The sequence below is a fragment of the Balaenoptera ricei genome, chromosome 6 (assembly GCF_028023285.1).
Source record: "Balaenoptera ricei isolate mBalRic1 chromosome 6, mBalRic1.hap2, whole genome shotgun sequence".
Lineage (NCBI taxonomy): Eukaryota > Metazoa > Chordata > Mammalia > Artiodactyla > Balaenopteridae > Balaenoptera > Balaenoptera ricei.
The window spans coordinates 36,337,941-36,351,881 of record NC_082644.1 but is presented as its reverse complement, the minus strand read 5'-3'; the positions used below and the strand labels follow the sequence as shown (position 1 = coordinate 36,351,881).

General features: G+C 44.4%; 1 protein-coding gene across 10 annotated transcripts in view; it reads left to right on the top strand.

Annotated features, from left to right (window-relative positions):
- AOPEP (aminopeptidase O (putative)) overlaps positions 1-13,941 on the top strand; it is a 371,493-nt gene that overhangs the window by 222,877 nt on the left and 134,675 nt on the right. For 8 of the 10 annotated variants that reach the window (XR_009503627.1, XM_059924472.1, XM_059924469.1 and 5 more), the window contains exon 7: positions 634-743. The exons of 1 other annotated variant lie outside the window; for it this stretch is intronic. Coding sequence is in view for 8 of the 9 variants with exons in the window: in XM_059924472.1 (XP_059780455.1) it covers positions 634-743 (110 nt within the window). In the remaining variant the exon portion in view is untranslated. The remainder of the gene's footprint in view (positions 1-633; positions 744-13,941) is intronic. One more of the 10 variants, XM_059924470.1, reaches the window with a different exon arrangement.

The following is a 13,941-nucleotide window of genomic DNA, read 5'->3' as shown; positions in this document are numbered from 1 at the left end:
GAAATGCCTGTAGACACTGGCAGTTCCCTCCCCGGTGGATGCTCTGCTGCCCTCCCTTGTGGGGTTACAGCCATGGGGCCTTGTGAGCACATCGAGTGACAGCAGCCAATTCTGACCAGTAGGGCAGGGTGCGATGGCCTTCCCCCCCACAAGAGTCAGTCCAGGCAGTGCACTCTTTCTGGTTATATGCAAACGGAATCATCTGGGTTGCATTAGCTGGCTGCACTGTAAACAGCCCTTAACAAAACTGAGGGCTGGGAAAAGTAGGAGGTAAATGGAGAGGACCTTTCCCACCCTGTGCAAGAAGACAAAGCAGGAAAAGGCTGGATGGGCTCAGAGTGGAAATGGCTCCCTAGGGAGGTCTGCTCTTTCCAGGCCAGGGGTGGAGGTGAGGGAGCAGGGGGAGGTTCCGGGGCCAGGGGGCACCTCCCAAACAGGCAGCACAGGCGTGCCGGCTGGGTCTTTGTTTGAGGACCTAAGAGGCCCTTTCTGATGGGGCGCAAGGTGCGGCGGGGACTGTCTGTGCCATCCCCCCTGAAACAAGGCCAGCTGCTCCAGCGGTGGCTCTGACCCCGCTGGAGGAGAACAGTGACTGTGTCCTGAGCGTTTGTGTTTGTGTGTCTGTGCTCCAAGCAGCTGGCCCCCGACGAGGCCCAGGAGCAGCAGGAACTGAGGGCTTGCCTGCGCTGGCGTCGCCTCCAGGACGAGGTGCGGAACTCCCCGGAGGATATGCAGGTGTTGAGGTAAAGCCCTGCGTGATCCCGTTACCTTCCGGTCCTCCCCATCACGCTCCTCCTTTCCTGCAAGGCACGTCCAGGCCGTCTCTTAAATCTGCTGTGTTTCCTTTTTAAATTAAATTGGGCTAGATTACTCATCTTCCCAGGGATGTGATTGTTATGTTTTAAGTCTTTCAGGGTGTGGGTTTGGGTTTGCCTTCTGACATTTTCCTGGTGTCTCCGTTCAGGAAAAAACTAGCACAAGGCCATTTCCGGGACCAAATTCTTCATTTGAAGTTCTAATAGTTACTTTATGTGGTGGCTGTGGACTTGGAGAAGGTTAGGGTCTGGAAGCCTGGCAGACAGTAACTCTTTAAAGCCAAAAGGGAAAAAAAAACTTTTAAGAAAATATTGATTCCTAAGTGTTTAGTAGTAACAGATGTTTGTGTCAATGGGGCCTTTTGTTCCGGATGTGTCCCGGCAGGAGGCCACTCCTGTGCTGGTGGGAGGATTCTACTCTCAGCTCCTGTGTTGTATTTTCAGAGCGTGTCTTGCAGCACTGGTAGGGTTACTTCTTGCCATGTTCCCATTTTTTTTTTTTTGTCCCTCTCTGTTTGCTTGTTTTTTCTCCACTTCTGTAAATAGTTGTTTATCTGAAACCTTGAGCCTCGGCCCCAGGAGCACTGTGATTGCTATGGCAACAGAAGCTTTCATCCTGTCCCCTCTTGACTGGAGCCAAGCCTTTGGAATCTGCCGTCAGACAGGTGGGAAGGCAGCCATCCGGGGATCACCCCTCATTTTAGATGGCAGCTCTGAAGGCCAGTCTACCGCCTGGGTAGAAGCCTGCCTGGACCGGTCCTGTTGTTGTTTGTTTTTACATAAACATCCCTCTCCGTAGGACTGCCCACTGAGGCCAAAGTCTGAGGGGAATGCCGAGCCCAGCCTGACCCCAGCGAGGCTCCCCAGTCTTTTGTGCAGCACGGCAGCGCAGGGTGCGGCCGCTCTTCCCACGGAGAAGTCCTCTCTCGCACGCTAACCGCTGGCGTCTGCTGACTCATCCATTGTTTAGGAAAGCCGGAGCCGGGAGCCCTGTCTTCCCCACCCAGCGCCACTGTGCAAGCATCCGTTCACTCAGCCAGTGGGATGGCTACACCCACCGCCAACGTGGACAGGGTCCCTGCTCTCATGGAACTTTCACGTAGCAGGGACTCTCTTGTAGGCACAGCTAGCTGCAGGTGGTGAGAAGTTCTGTGAAGGGAACGCAGAGATTCACAGTAAAGAGGCTGGGGAATGCCTCTCTGAAGAGCACCAAGGCCTGAGGCAGGAAAGGGCTTGCCATGCTGGTGCTCGAGGGGCAGAAAGGAAGGCAGTGTGGTGAGAAGGGCGGGGAGAGGCAGGCAGGAGCTAGATCATCCAGCCTTACCCTGAGCACGATGGAAGCTGCCCCAGGGCCGTCAGCACGGAAGGAGCCTTGTCTGTCTTGTGCTTTTACAGGGCTGCTCTTGCCGCTGTGTGGCACGGACTGCAGGCAGCAGACAAAAAGCCAGGCGAAGGGTTAGAACGTTGTGTAGTCCACGTTAGAGGTCCTGTTTGTGGCAGGGCTGGCACAAGGAGCAGACCTATTTAAGACATGTTTTGGCAGTGGCACTGGCAGATCTTTGGTCTATTGAATGTGGAGAAAAGGAAATTGAAAGTGTCCAGAATGACTTCTAGGCTTTTGACCTGAGCAGCTGAGTAGACAGGTGGTGATGCCATTTGGTGAGATGGTAAAGACTTCGGGAGGAGCAGGCTTTGGAGGGAAGAATAAAGATTCCAGTTTTGGGCTTCCCTCGTGGCGCAGTGGTTGAGAATCTGCCTGCTAATGCAGGGGACACAGGTTCGAGCCCTGGTCTGGGAAGATCCCACATGCCGCGGAGCAACTAGGCCCGTGAGCCACAACTGCTGAGCCTGCGCGTCTGGAGCCTGTGCTCCGCAACAAGAGAGGCCACGATAATGAGAGGCCCGCGCACCGCGATGAATGAAGAGTGGCCCCCGCTTGCCGCAGCTAGAGGAAGCCCTCGAACAGAAACGAAGACCCAACACAGCCCAATAAATAAATAATAATTAAAAAAAAAAAAAAGGTTCCAGTTTTGCATGTGTCACGTTTGACATGCCAAATAGATATTCAATATTGAAAACTCAGTGGGGTTTATAAGTCAGGAGCTCATTGGAGAGACTGGAACATTCAGCCTATGGATACTTAAAATTCTGAGCACGTTGAAATTACCAGCTAGAGAGGAAAGTGAGAGAAGAGGTTGAGAGGAGGATGAGGACCCAGTGGAGGAGCTGGGGAAATCAGTGTAGAGGAAACCCAGATTCCGGGAGTCATGGAAGTCAGGAAAGAAAATGCCGGATGCTGCTGAGGGGTGTGTAAAAGGGAGGGAGAGAAGTGACCTTGGGTTGGACCGCATGAAGGGTGTTGGTGACCTTGACATGCATGCATTTATTCATGAGCTGTGGGGAAGGGAGCCCGATTGAAGTGGGTAGAGGAGTGAATGGGAGGTCAGGAAGCAGAGACATTGAGTGTGGACTTTGTGAGAGAAGTTGTGCTGGGAGGGGAGGGAAAAGAGGGTCAGGGAGGTTTGTTTTAAGGTGGCTGATGCAGGAACAAGCGTATGTGCGAGCTGTATAACTGGGCCAATTCTGCCAGCTCTCAAGACTCAGTTTCCCCACTCTCCAAGTCTCTAAGTCCCTTTGATGCCCCCAGTTCTGTATGACCATAGACCATCGGTTCGGGTAAGGAAACTATAATTAACAACAGTTGGTGAAATGTGTTCCCAACTTATAAGCAGTCAGATGGACACTGGGAAGTCAGTGCACATGTGTGGAGAGCCTTGTCTTTGGGGTTCGTGGAGCTTCTGATGTCCAAGAGCTTTTCCTTTGTGTGTGGAGCTGGGAGAAGGAATACGCTATTTTTAGAGCCTTGTGCTAAAAGGCTTATTATGGCATTTGTTTTTCTTTTTCTTAGTATTCAGAAATTGTGTTTGCCTAAATTTAGGCTAACCATGAAATGAGTGCATTTGAAAGATTTGTTGCACATCAGTATGGAAAATATTGTTATCAGATGCACTTACAATGAAGAGGAAATGTTTCTGAACCTGCCCCAAATTATATAGTCTAGGTTTAGTTTATTCCCATCCCTTAGAATTCTCCCTTGAATGGGCTCAGAGAACCTAGAAATGACTGACGGTGAAAGGAAGAACCAGAGTTGTAAAAATTTGGTCTCAGATTTTTGTTTTAGTACACAAATAAGACATCGGGAAAGAAGTCTCTTAAAACAATGCAGTAGTCAAAGATGCTATCTTTTTTCTTTCTTGCTTTTAAGATACCCCATGGTCTTCAAATGATGGACCAAGAACAATTCAGAAGTCTTGGTTTCACGTTGCCAGAGGCAATGGAAACTTCTCCTACCCATCTTTGCAGCAACTTTCAACATGGTTGACCACTCCCTCTTTCTAAAAACACTTTTCTTCTCTTGGCTTCTGTGTCACACTCTCCTTGATTTCCTTCTACCTCACTGCTGCTCCTTCCCCACCTCTCCTGCTGGCTGTTTAACATCTTCACTTAGATGACTCATGGCTGTGAAAGACCAGTTAAGGTGTCCAACATCATACAGCCAATAAAGAGCAGAGTGGGGATTGAAACAATTCTCTTTTCCTTACACCATCTCCCTGCCTCCAAAGAACTCGATATAGCATTTAGTTGCATTAAAAAAAAATACTCCAGGTATCTTGAACTGTGGAAGGACATGAAGGTCGGGTTGAAAAAAGTATCCTTGGGCAAAGTATCTTTGTCTTTTTACACATGACAGTGTGTGTCTCATTATTTCAGTCAATATAGGGAAACAGGAAAACTCAATATTGTGTTGATGATAGCTATTGGAGGGGTATTGATAAAGTGAGAGGAGAAAAATTAAAATTATGGTTGTCTCTGACTTGCTAATTTCAGTAATTTATAAGAACTGTTTTCCATTTGTGCCTCCCATATATCCAGTGTTGAATCATGGCTCTCATCAAATGTGTCTTAAATTGACCTGGTTGTAAGTTTCATTTGGTTAAAACAGTTCCTTGTGTTTTCCGAGGTTTCTCAGCCTTCACTGGCTGGGGAGCCCGTAATGTGGCTGCAGGCTCCCGAGGCATAGTTTCAAAATGCTAGGGTCACATTACTGGCTCCATGCCTTTTCCCATTTGTTAATTATTAAAATGCCTTTCCCGTAGATGAGACCCCAGTGGCTCTCTCCAGACTTTCCCTCACCTCTCCCTCCACCAGGCCTGGGCAGAACCGTTTGCCGTTCACAGCCCGATCTTACTGCTGTTCCACTCTGCCCTGTCTGGCTGCCACCGCTTTGCTCTCTCCTATTCGTTCCCCCAACCCCCCCACCCTTGTCCAGTGCAGCAGCCATGACTCTTGACAAGGAAGATGCCAGGGGGCTTCTGAAAGGCTCCCGTGCCTTTGGTCTCTAGGGTACAGCTGCATCAGCGTCTTCCCTCTAAGTGCTTTCAGTTAGTGTATCATGACAGGCCGGCGGGATGGAAGAGCTACGGTGGCGGGGTCAGAAGAAATCTCTGTTGGTTTTTATAGTTTGTGATTTATTATCACTTCCCCCTTTTTCTGGATTCATTGTTAAAGTCAAGCTCGTGCTGAGAAAAACGTTAAAATATATCACGTTGAGTAGGCGCTGACAAGCCCAGAGTCTGACGTGGCTCTTTCTAGCTGCTGCCTCCACAGTTGATACAATTCTAGAGAAATGCAGACTCTTTTCCCATCTTCCTCATGAATCCCTCACCCCCCTGGTTCCAAAGACATCCCATAATAATAATAGGGAAAACCCCCCCAAGTATGTAACTCTATCTACAGCCAAAATGAAATGTGCATGCCACAAGTTCTGCGAGTTTGCATGATGCCTAAGCACTGTGTATTCCATTTAACCAGTGAGACTTTTTTCCATTAAAAGCCTATGTGTAAACCTTCTCTAGTATTCATGAAGTTTTCACCTTTAAAGTTTTTTTCAAAATTTTTATTTCTAGTCCTTGAAGAACATAGCAATCTTTCCCACCCACATGTGGGAACGTGTCCATTCGCAGCCGCACAAGCCTGCCTCATGGAAAAGCTCCAGCCCAGAGCTTCACTGCTGGGCCTGAACACTCCCCAGAATTCTTCTTCAGTCTCCACTGGCCCTGCAGGCATAAATAAATCCCTTCACTCCTCCTTGGGCAGCTCCCTTCTCCTTGCCTATGGTATTTATTCCAGACCTTCCCCATGCTCTCTTCCTTCTCTGGCCTCCTGTCCCACAGGGAAAACGGAGGCCACCAGCCTATTCTCCCTTTGATTCTGTAAGCACACCAGCATCCACGTCTACCCTGACCTCTCAGATGCCTGAGTGCCACCTTGTCAGTCTCAGTACAGCTAAAGACAATTTTCTGGTTCCAGAAACAGAACTAGAAATGAATGTGCCTTGATGCAGATCATAGAGCTACATATATAAGTGAGTTTTGGAACCCTCTGCCCACGAGGGAGAAGGGAAGGAGGACCTGTACACCAAGGGGGGATGAAGCTCTCATGACTCTGGACGTGAACTGGGGTCACAAGTCTAGAGAAACTTTTTCCTCAGGGCATTGTGCCCTTATGATCATCAGATTCTGTAAACATATTTCAGTTCTTACCTTACTGGGTTCCTCTGCTTCCTTTGGTACTGTTAATAACTCTTCCCTTCTGGAAATTTCTATCACCTGACTTTCATGGCTGCCCCTCTTCTGGTTTTCTTTGGCCCCCTCTGCCTTCCCTCCTGTATCTCCTTCACAGTCTTCTCTTCATCTTCCGTCTCTCAGAGTTGGTCTTCCCCAGGGGGCCCCCCTCTTCGCTGCTCATCCTCCTGGAGTGGTCTCATCTAAACACCCTCTCTTAGGTGGGGTTACCCAAAAGCAGATGAAATTCGTGTGAAAGAGATTTGTTAGGAAGAATTCCCAGGAGGGGAAAATGGAAGGGAGAATGGAGGGCCAGGCCGGGGTGCCATGTTATCAAGTCAGGTTACACAGGATTGCTCTGGAAGCCGTTGTGGGTCAGCTTCAGAGTGGTCCTCATCAGGGGCAAGGGGCCCAGCGTGTAAATATCCCTGCAGCTGTCATCATTGCTTAGAGAGTACATTCCAGGTGCTTCTGGTTCTTGTGTTCATAGGCAAAACAGGCTCAGGCAACCTGAGGGTCACATCCGAAAAAGAGTCTCAGGGAACATGCCAAGAGCTGATGTGCACACAAATGATAAATGCGTCCCATGGGATATGAGTGGGGCATGGGCACTGCTGGCCACAACTCCCGTCTGTGCTGGAGGCTCCCAAGTCTCCAGGCCAGCCTAGCTCTCTCTTAAAGATCAGATGTGAGTGCTGAACTGCCCATTTGACATCATCTCTTCCTGGTTGCCCTACATCTCACAGTGGTAATCCTCTCTCCCACTCCCATCTGCTCACCTCCAATAGCACTGAACTCATCCCTGGTAGCACAAGTTCACACACTCATCCAAGGTAGAAACCTGGCAAACTTGTCCAATTCCTCCCTCTGCTTTACTCCCCCACCCCTGGGAGGGTTTAAGCCTTCACTATGAACTTACCTCATAAGTCTTTCTCAATTCGACCTTTCTCCACCCCTAATACCACTGTCTCTCTCTGTTTAGAGCTTAATGGCTTGCTTGCACCAATCTAATATCCTCTGACTTGTTTTTTTCTACCTGTAGTCTTGCCCCATCAAATCCGTCTTCCTCACTGCCACTGAGGAGCTCTACTTAAAACCCATTATGATTCTGCCACCTCCTTGCTTAAAACTCTTCAAAAGTTTCCCCTTGTCTCCAGGAAAAACTTCCACAGCAGGCAAAGCCCGGCACACCATCGCTCCCATTTTTCTGGTCTCTTCTCTTACCATTCTTTGCTTCACTCTCTAGCCACCCCAAATAGTTCATAGAACTCTACTGTATTAGTTTGCCAGGGCTGCCATAACAAAATTCTACAGACTGGTATGTGGCTTAAACAGCAGAAATTAATTTTCTTGCAGTTATAGAGGCTAGAAGTCCAAGATCAAGGTATCAGCAGGTTTGGTTTCTTCTGAGGTGTTTCTCCTTGGCTTGCAGATGGCTGCCTTCTCTTTGGGTCCTCACTTGGTCTTTTCCCTGTGTGTCTGCACTCCTGGTGTCTCTTTGTATATCCTAATCTCTTCTTATAAAGACACCAACCAGATTGGATTAAGGTCCAACCTAATGGCCTCATTTTAGCTTAACTCCTTCTTAAAGGCCTTATCTCCAAATGCAGTCACATCCTGAGGTACTAGGGGTTGGTTAGGGCTTCAACATAAAAATTTTGGAGAGATGTAATTCAGCCCATAACATCTACTGTCTGCCTGTTCTTTCTTATCTCCTTGCCTTTTTTTCATATTGTCTCTATTTAGAATATCCTTCCTTTGTTGCATGACTCCAGATCATTCTGACCCAGCACAGGTATCACTGCCTTCCAGAAGTCTCAGGCCCTACCCTGACAGGATAAGCTGGTGACCCTCCTCTCTACCCACTAAATGCTCTGCTTGTATCTCCACCCATGACCTTACTACATTATTTTATGATTATATTTAGAATGAGCCATATTAAATTGCCAATATTTGACTATTTTTAACCTATAAAAACAGTGTTTTCACATTGCCCAGCTTGATACATCTCTCTTCTGACCCATCAACCTTTTGAACCTAGGGACTATGTCTTCTTTGCTTCTGTATACCACAGTGCTTGGCACTGAGTGGGTGCTTGATAAATATTGAAGAAGTGAATGCTGTAGACAACATGATCTCTGTCCCTGAGTTTCTTTGTATATTATTCAGAGAGTTGAAACATTGGTCACAAGACAATAGATAGACAAATTCTAGGCTGCACCCTCAGAATTCAAAGAGCTGAGAGTTGAATATTGGTAAGCTTAGTTAGAAAGGGCCATTGGGAAGATGTGAGGCTTGAGCTGGGATGGTGAGAAAGAATTTCACTGAGGCTGGTAAAGCAGTGAAGGGAGGGGAACTCAATGAGCAAAGCCTGGCAGGCATAAACAGTGAATTGACTGTGGAAATGTCCATTAAGTGAGAATGGGTTTACTGAAGAGGAGAGCCATTAAGAACCTATGAGACTGAAGGTGGACCAGGCTAAGTAGTGGAGTTCCTTAGATGCCAAATTCAAGAGTTTGCGTGTGACCATCCAGGCGGTGGGGAGCTATTTTCAGTTCCAAGAATGATGTAATGCAAACGGAGTTCTGGGAAGATTACCCAGCCTTTGGGATAACACATGATCAGATAGACAGAGTGGAGAGGCCAGATAGAATTAGATGGCTGTTTCAGGAGCCCAGACCTGAGATTAGAAGAACTTGGAATCCTCTTCTTGGATGGCCTAATAAGGCTCTGAATGAGTCGCTTTGGAGTTACTCAAAACTGATTGAAATGTCAATACAGCTTCAAGAAGTCTTCTAATAATATTATGTAAAGCTATCCCTGATCGCAGATAAGGATGGACCCAATAAAGGAACTGGTTGAATATGTGAGCTTTGTGAAGTTCATTACGACTTTGAAGAGAGTGAAGGGCAACAGTCCCAGTGCCTTCTTGACCAAGACCTGGTCTATTCTGCCTCATTTTAGAGAAACATCAACTGAAGATGCAGAAGTGAACTCTCTCCGGGGCTTGTCAGTGTTCAGTCCTCAACGCAGGAAAAGTAGTGTAGGGTTAAGCAAGCCTGGAAGACAAACTGCCTGGATTTGAGTTCAGTGCTGACTCCACTACTTGCCATGTGACGTTGAGAGTTCCACGACCATACTGAGCTTTAGACTCCTCGCTGTAGAATGGAATGGGAATAATAACACAACAGTTTCCACTTTATAGGTGAGTGTGAGGAATAAATGCCATGAGTACGTGCAAATCATTTAGAACACATGTGTTAGGTTGAATCACAGGAAATTGCCATTCTGATGGATCTAAAATAACTGATTATCGGCAATTTCCTGTGGTTCAACCTATAGTAAATACTCAACACATGTTAGACACTGTCATCTAGACCCTCTGGCACCTGATAAAAGTTTGCCCAACAAGTGACAGAGGCACAAGGACACAGCCCCCACGGGCAGCCTCACTCTCCCTCCTGGTTCATTCTGGTTTCTGTCTCTGCTTTCACTGCTGCCACCCTCCGGATGGCAACCACAGAGGCATCCTGCTCATCTCTCTTTAACAACCAGAGCCTGGAAACACCTGCTTTTCCTCCTCACAAACTTACACTTGGCTGGAATGTTCAAAAAGTTAATTTTGCTAAGAAGTTAAGAGAATATTTTTTTTTAAAGTGCAAGAGAATGCCTGGTTACAAATGAAAAGGATAGGATTAAAAGCAAACCATTCCCCCCCCCCCCAAAAAAAATCTGAATGTTAAACAAAGATGCTCAAATGAATAGCTTGAGGGAAGAATTAACTTGGCAATGCTTCTAAGACTAATGGGATCCTCATACCTTCCTGGAACCTACTTCTGGTCTAATCTCTACATAAGGGCCACCCTGGTATCCCCTCTGGCTCAGCTCTGTACAGCTTCCCTGGCCCCTATACAGAATCTGACTACCGCCCTGAGAAGAAAAACGTTCTTGCCTCTATGGCCTTCAAGAGTTCTAACCTGAGCTCGGACCACTGGCACTGGCCTGTGAGGTTCCTAAATCTCTACCTCTGTATCCTGGAGCTTCTGCCCTCCACCCTCCATCACTCAGGCTTGGGGTCCCCTCCACCCCATTCTCCCTGTCCATTTTTTTTTTGCTGTTTGTTTGTTTGTTTTGCTTTTTTAATTTGAACCACACATGCTAGGCATGTAGACTGTTTCTACCCTTTTGTGACTGGAGGCTTCTGTACCTGTGCCAGCATTTTCTGAAAAACTTGAGGGCTCTCAGCCAGCCAGAAACAGACTCTGTCCTTTCCTGTCTCAAAGGCCAGCTCCACCCCCTTGAGCTGCCCACTCAGTTCCTGTTTCCTGTTGGAGGGACACCCTCAGCTCTCACTTCTTTTACCCAGCAAAGATGACAGACATATCCTGAATAGTTGAACTCAAATAACCCTTACTTCTTCATTTTTCTAGACCATTCTCTGGTTACTCATCACTCAGGTATTTCTAAGGCAGGGGTAGAATTCTCTTTTATAGGCCCCTAATAACATACTTACTGTACATGGTGTTTCATTTTTGCAATAACACTTGGTGGAGTTTTTTTAATATAGAAAAACATAAAGAAGGAGTAAAGTAGTTCATAATCACAATTTAGTTAACCATTTTTTAAAAAATACAAGTATATCACAGGAAATTTCAGTTTAGAAAAGTATAAAATTCCATCCCCACCACCGTAGTCCTCTCCCTAAGGTAATCACTGCTAGCATTTTCTTGTGAATCCTTCAGAAAATAAATTTTATAAGTATATGTGCATAATTTTCCTGTATTGCTGCCCTGTGGGGCACTGATTCATTATAACAGTATTTGCCCATGAAATATTTTCTTAAAAATAATTCATCTCCATAAACCAACCTATAATAGTTCACTCCTATTTTTCTCATCCTTGGAGGATATCTCATGCCCTCAGCCAATCCTAGCACTATGTATATTACATTCTTAGCTAATGAGTGTTAGTTTCCCATTCAGAAAAACTCTCAACCAGTGAGTACTTTCTCATGTAATCCTAAATTGACTCTGTTCTACAAATTATTTGCTTACTCCCTGTAGGTCTCCCCCATGCTCCCCAAAACTATTGTGTTTTGGCCAATAGTTTTGACCAAGAATGGCTGACAAAAACTGTGCAACTATTTGACTGAACCTGCTTCAAAGACACATAATGTCTTTAATATGTAGTAAGAAAAACTTCTTGCTACATATTAAAATCCAGTTTTATAGGGACTCCTCCCCCTTTCAAGTCAGTGGTTGAAGAGAGAAGGGATAAAAAAGGGGGACTGTATTTCTGTTAAACATTGTACTGGAGGGTCTAGCCAAGGCAATTAGGCAAGAAAGTGAAATAAAAGACATCCACGTTGGAAAGGAAGAAGTAAAACTATCTTTTTGCAGATGACATAATCTTATATATAGAAAATCTGAAGGAAGGAATCCTCCCCCAAACACTGTTAAAACTAATAAACAAGTTCAGTAAGATTGCAAGATACAAGAGCAATATACAAAAGACAGTTGTGTTTCTTTTTTTTTAAATTGAATATTGTGTTAGTTTCAGGTGTACAGCAAAGTGATTCAGTTATACATATATATATATGTATACATGTATATTCTTTTTTTCTATTCTTTTCCATTTTGGTTAATTACAAGATATTGAATATAGTTCCCTGTGCTATACAATAAATCCTGTTGTTTATCTATTTTATATATGGTAGTGTGTATCTGTTAATCCTGAATTCCCAATTTATCCCTCTCCCCAACTTCCCCTTTGGTAACCATAAGTTTGTTTTCTATGTCTGTGAGTCTCTTTCTGTTTTGTAAATAAGTTCATTTGTACTATTTTTTAGATTCCACATATAAGTGATATCATATGATGTTTGTCTTTATCTGACTTATTTCACTTAGTATGATAATCTCTAGGTCCATCCATGTTGCTGCAAATGGCATTATTTCATTCTTTTTTATGGCTGAGTAATGTTCCATTGTGTATACTACACCTTCTTTATTCATCAAGAGAGTTGTGTTTCTATACACTAGCTATAAATAATCTGAAAAGGAAATTAAAAAATAAATTCATTTATAATAACATCAAAAATGATAAAATACTTAGGAATAAATTTAACAAAAGAAGTGCAAAATGTATACTGGAAACTACAAAACACTGTTGAAAGAAATTAAAGAACTAAATAAATGGAAAAGCATCTTGTGTTCACGAATTGGAAGACTTAGGGTCATTAAGATGCCATCCTCCCTACACTGATCTACAGATCCAGGATAATCCTTGTTAAGATTTCAGTGGCCTTTTTTTTTTTTTTTTTGCAAAAATGGACAAGCTGATCCTAAGATTCACATGGAAATTCAAGGGACCCAGAATAGTCAAGACAGTCTTGAAGAAGAAGAACAAAGGTGGAGTACTCATACTTCTCAGTTTGAATACTTACTACAAAGCTACAGTACTCAGGACAGCGTGATACTGGCATAAGGACAGACATATAGATCAGTGGAATAAAACTGAGAGTCTAAAAACAAACCCTTTCATTTATGGTCAGTTGGTTTTTGACAAGGGTGCCAGAACTATTCAGTGGGGGAAAGAATATTCTTTTCTACAAATGTTCGTGGGACAACTGGATATCCACATGCAGAAGAATGAAGTTAGACCCTCTGCTTCATACCACATACAAAAATTGACTCAACATAGATCAGAGACCTAAATGTAAGAGCTAAAACTATAAAACTATTAGGAAAAAAGCCATAGGTATAAGTCTTCATGAACTTGGTTTAGGTAACAGTTTCTTAGATATGACACCTAAAAAGCGTCAAAAATCAAAGAGGGAAAAATATCAATAAATTGAACTTTATCAAAATTTCAAACTTTTGTGCTTCAAAGGACTCTATCAAGAAAGTGAAAAGACAACACAGAATGGGAGGAAATATTTGCAAATCATATATCTGAGGGACTTGTATCCAGGATATATAAAGAACACTTACAACTCAACAATGAAAAGGCAAATAACCCAATTTAAAAATGGTTAAAGTGTCTAAATAGACATTTCTCCATAGAAGATAAACAAATGTCCAATAAGCACATAAAATGCTCGACATTATTAGCCATCAGAGAAATGCAAATCAAAGCCCCATTGAAATATCACTTCATACCTACTAGAATAGCTATAATGAAAAAGACAGATAAGAACAAATGTTAGTGAGGATTTGGAGAAATTAGAACCCTTATACACTGTTGGCAGGAATGTAAAATGGTGCAGCTCCTTTGGAAAGCAGTCCAGCAGATCCTCAGAAGGTTAAACGTAGGGTTACCATACAAACCAGCAATTCCACTCCTAGGTATATATGAGACATGAAAACACATAAGTCCATACAAAAACGTGTACATGAATGTTCATAGAAGCATTATTCTTAATAGCCAAAAAGTGGAAACAACCCACATCCAGTAAGGGATGAATCGGTAAATAAAATGTGTTATATTCATACAATGGAATATTA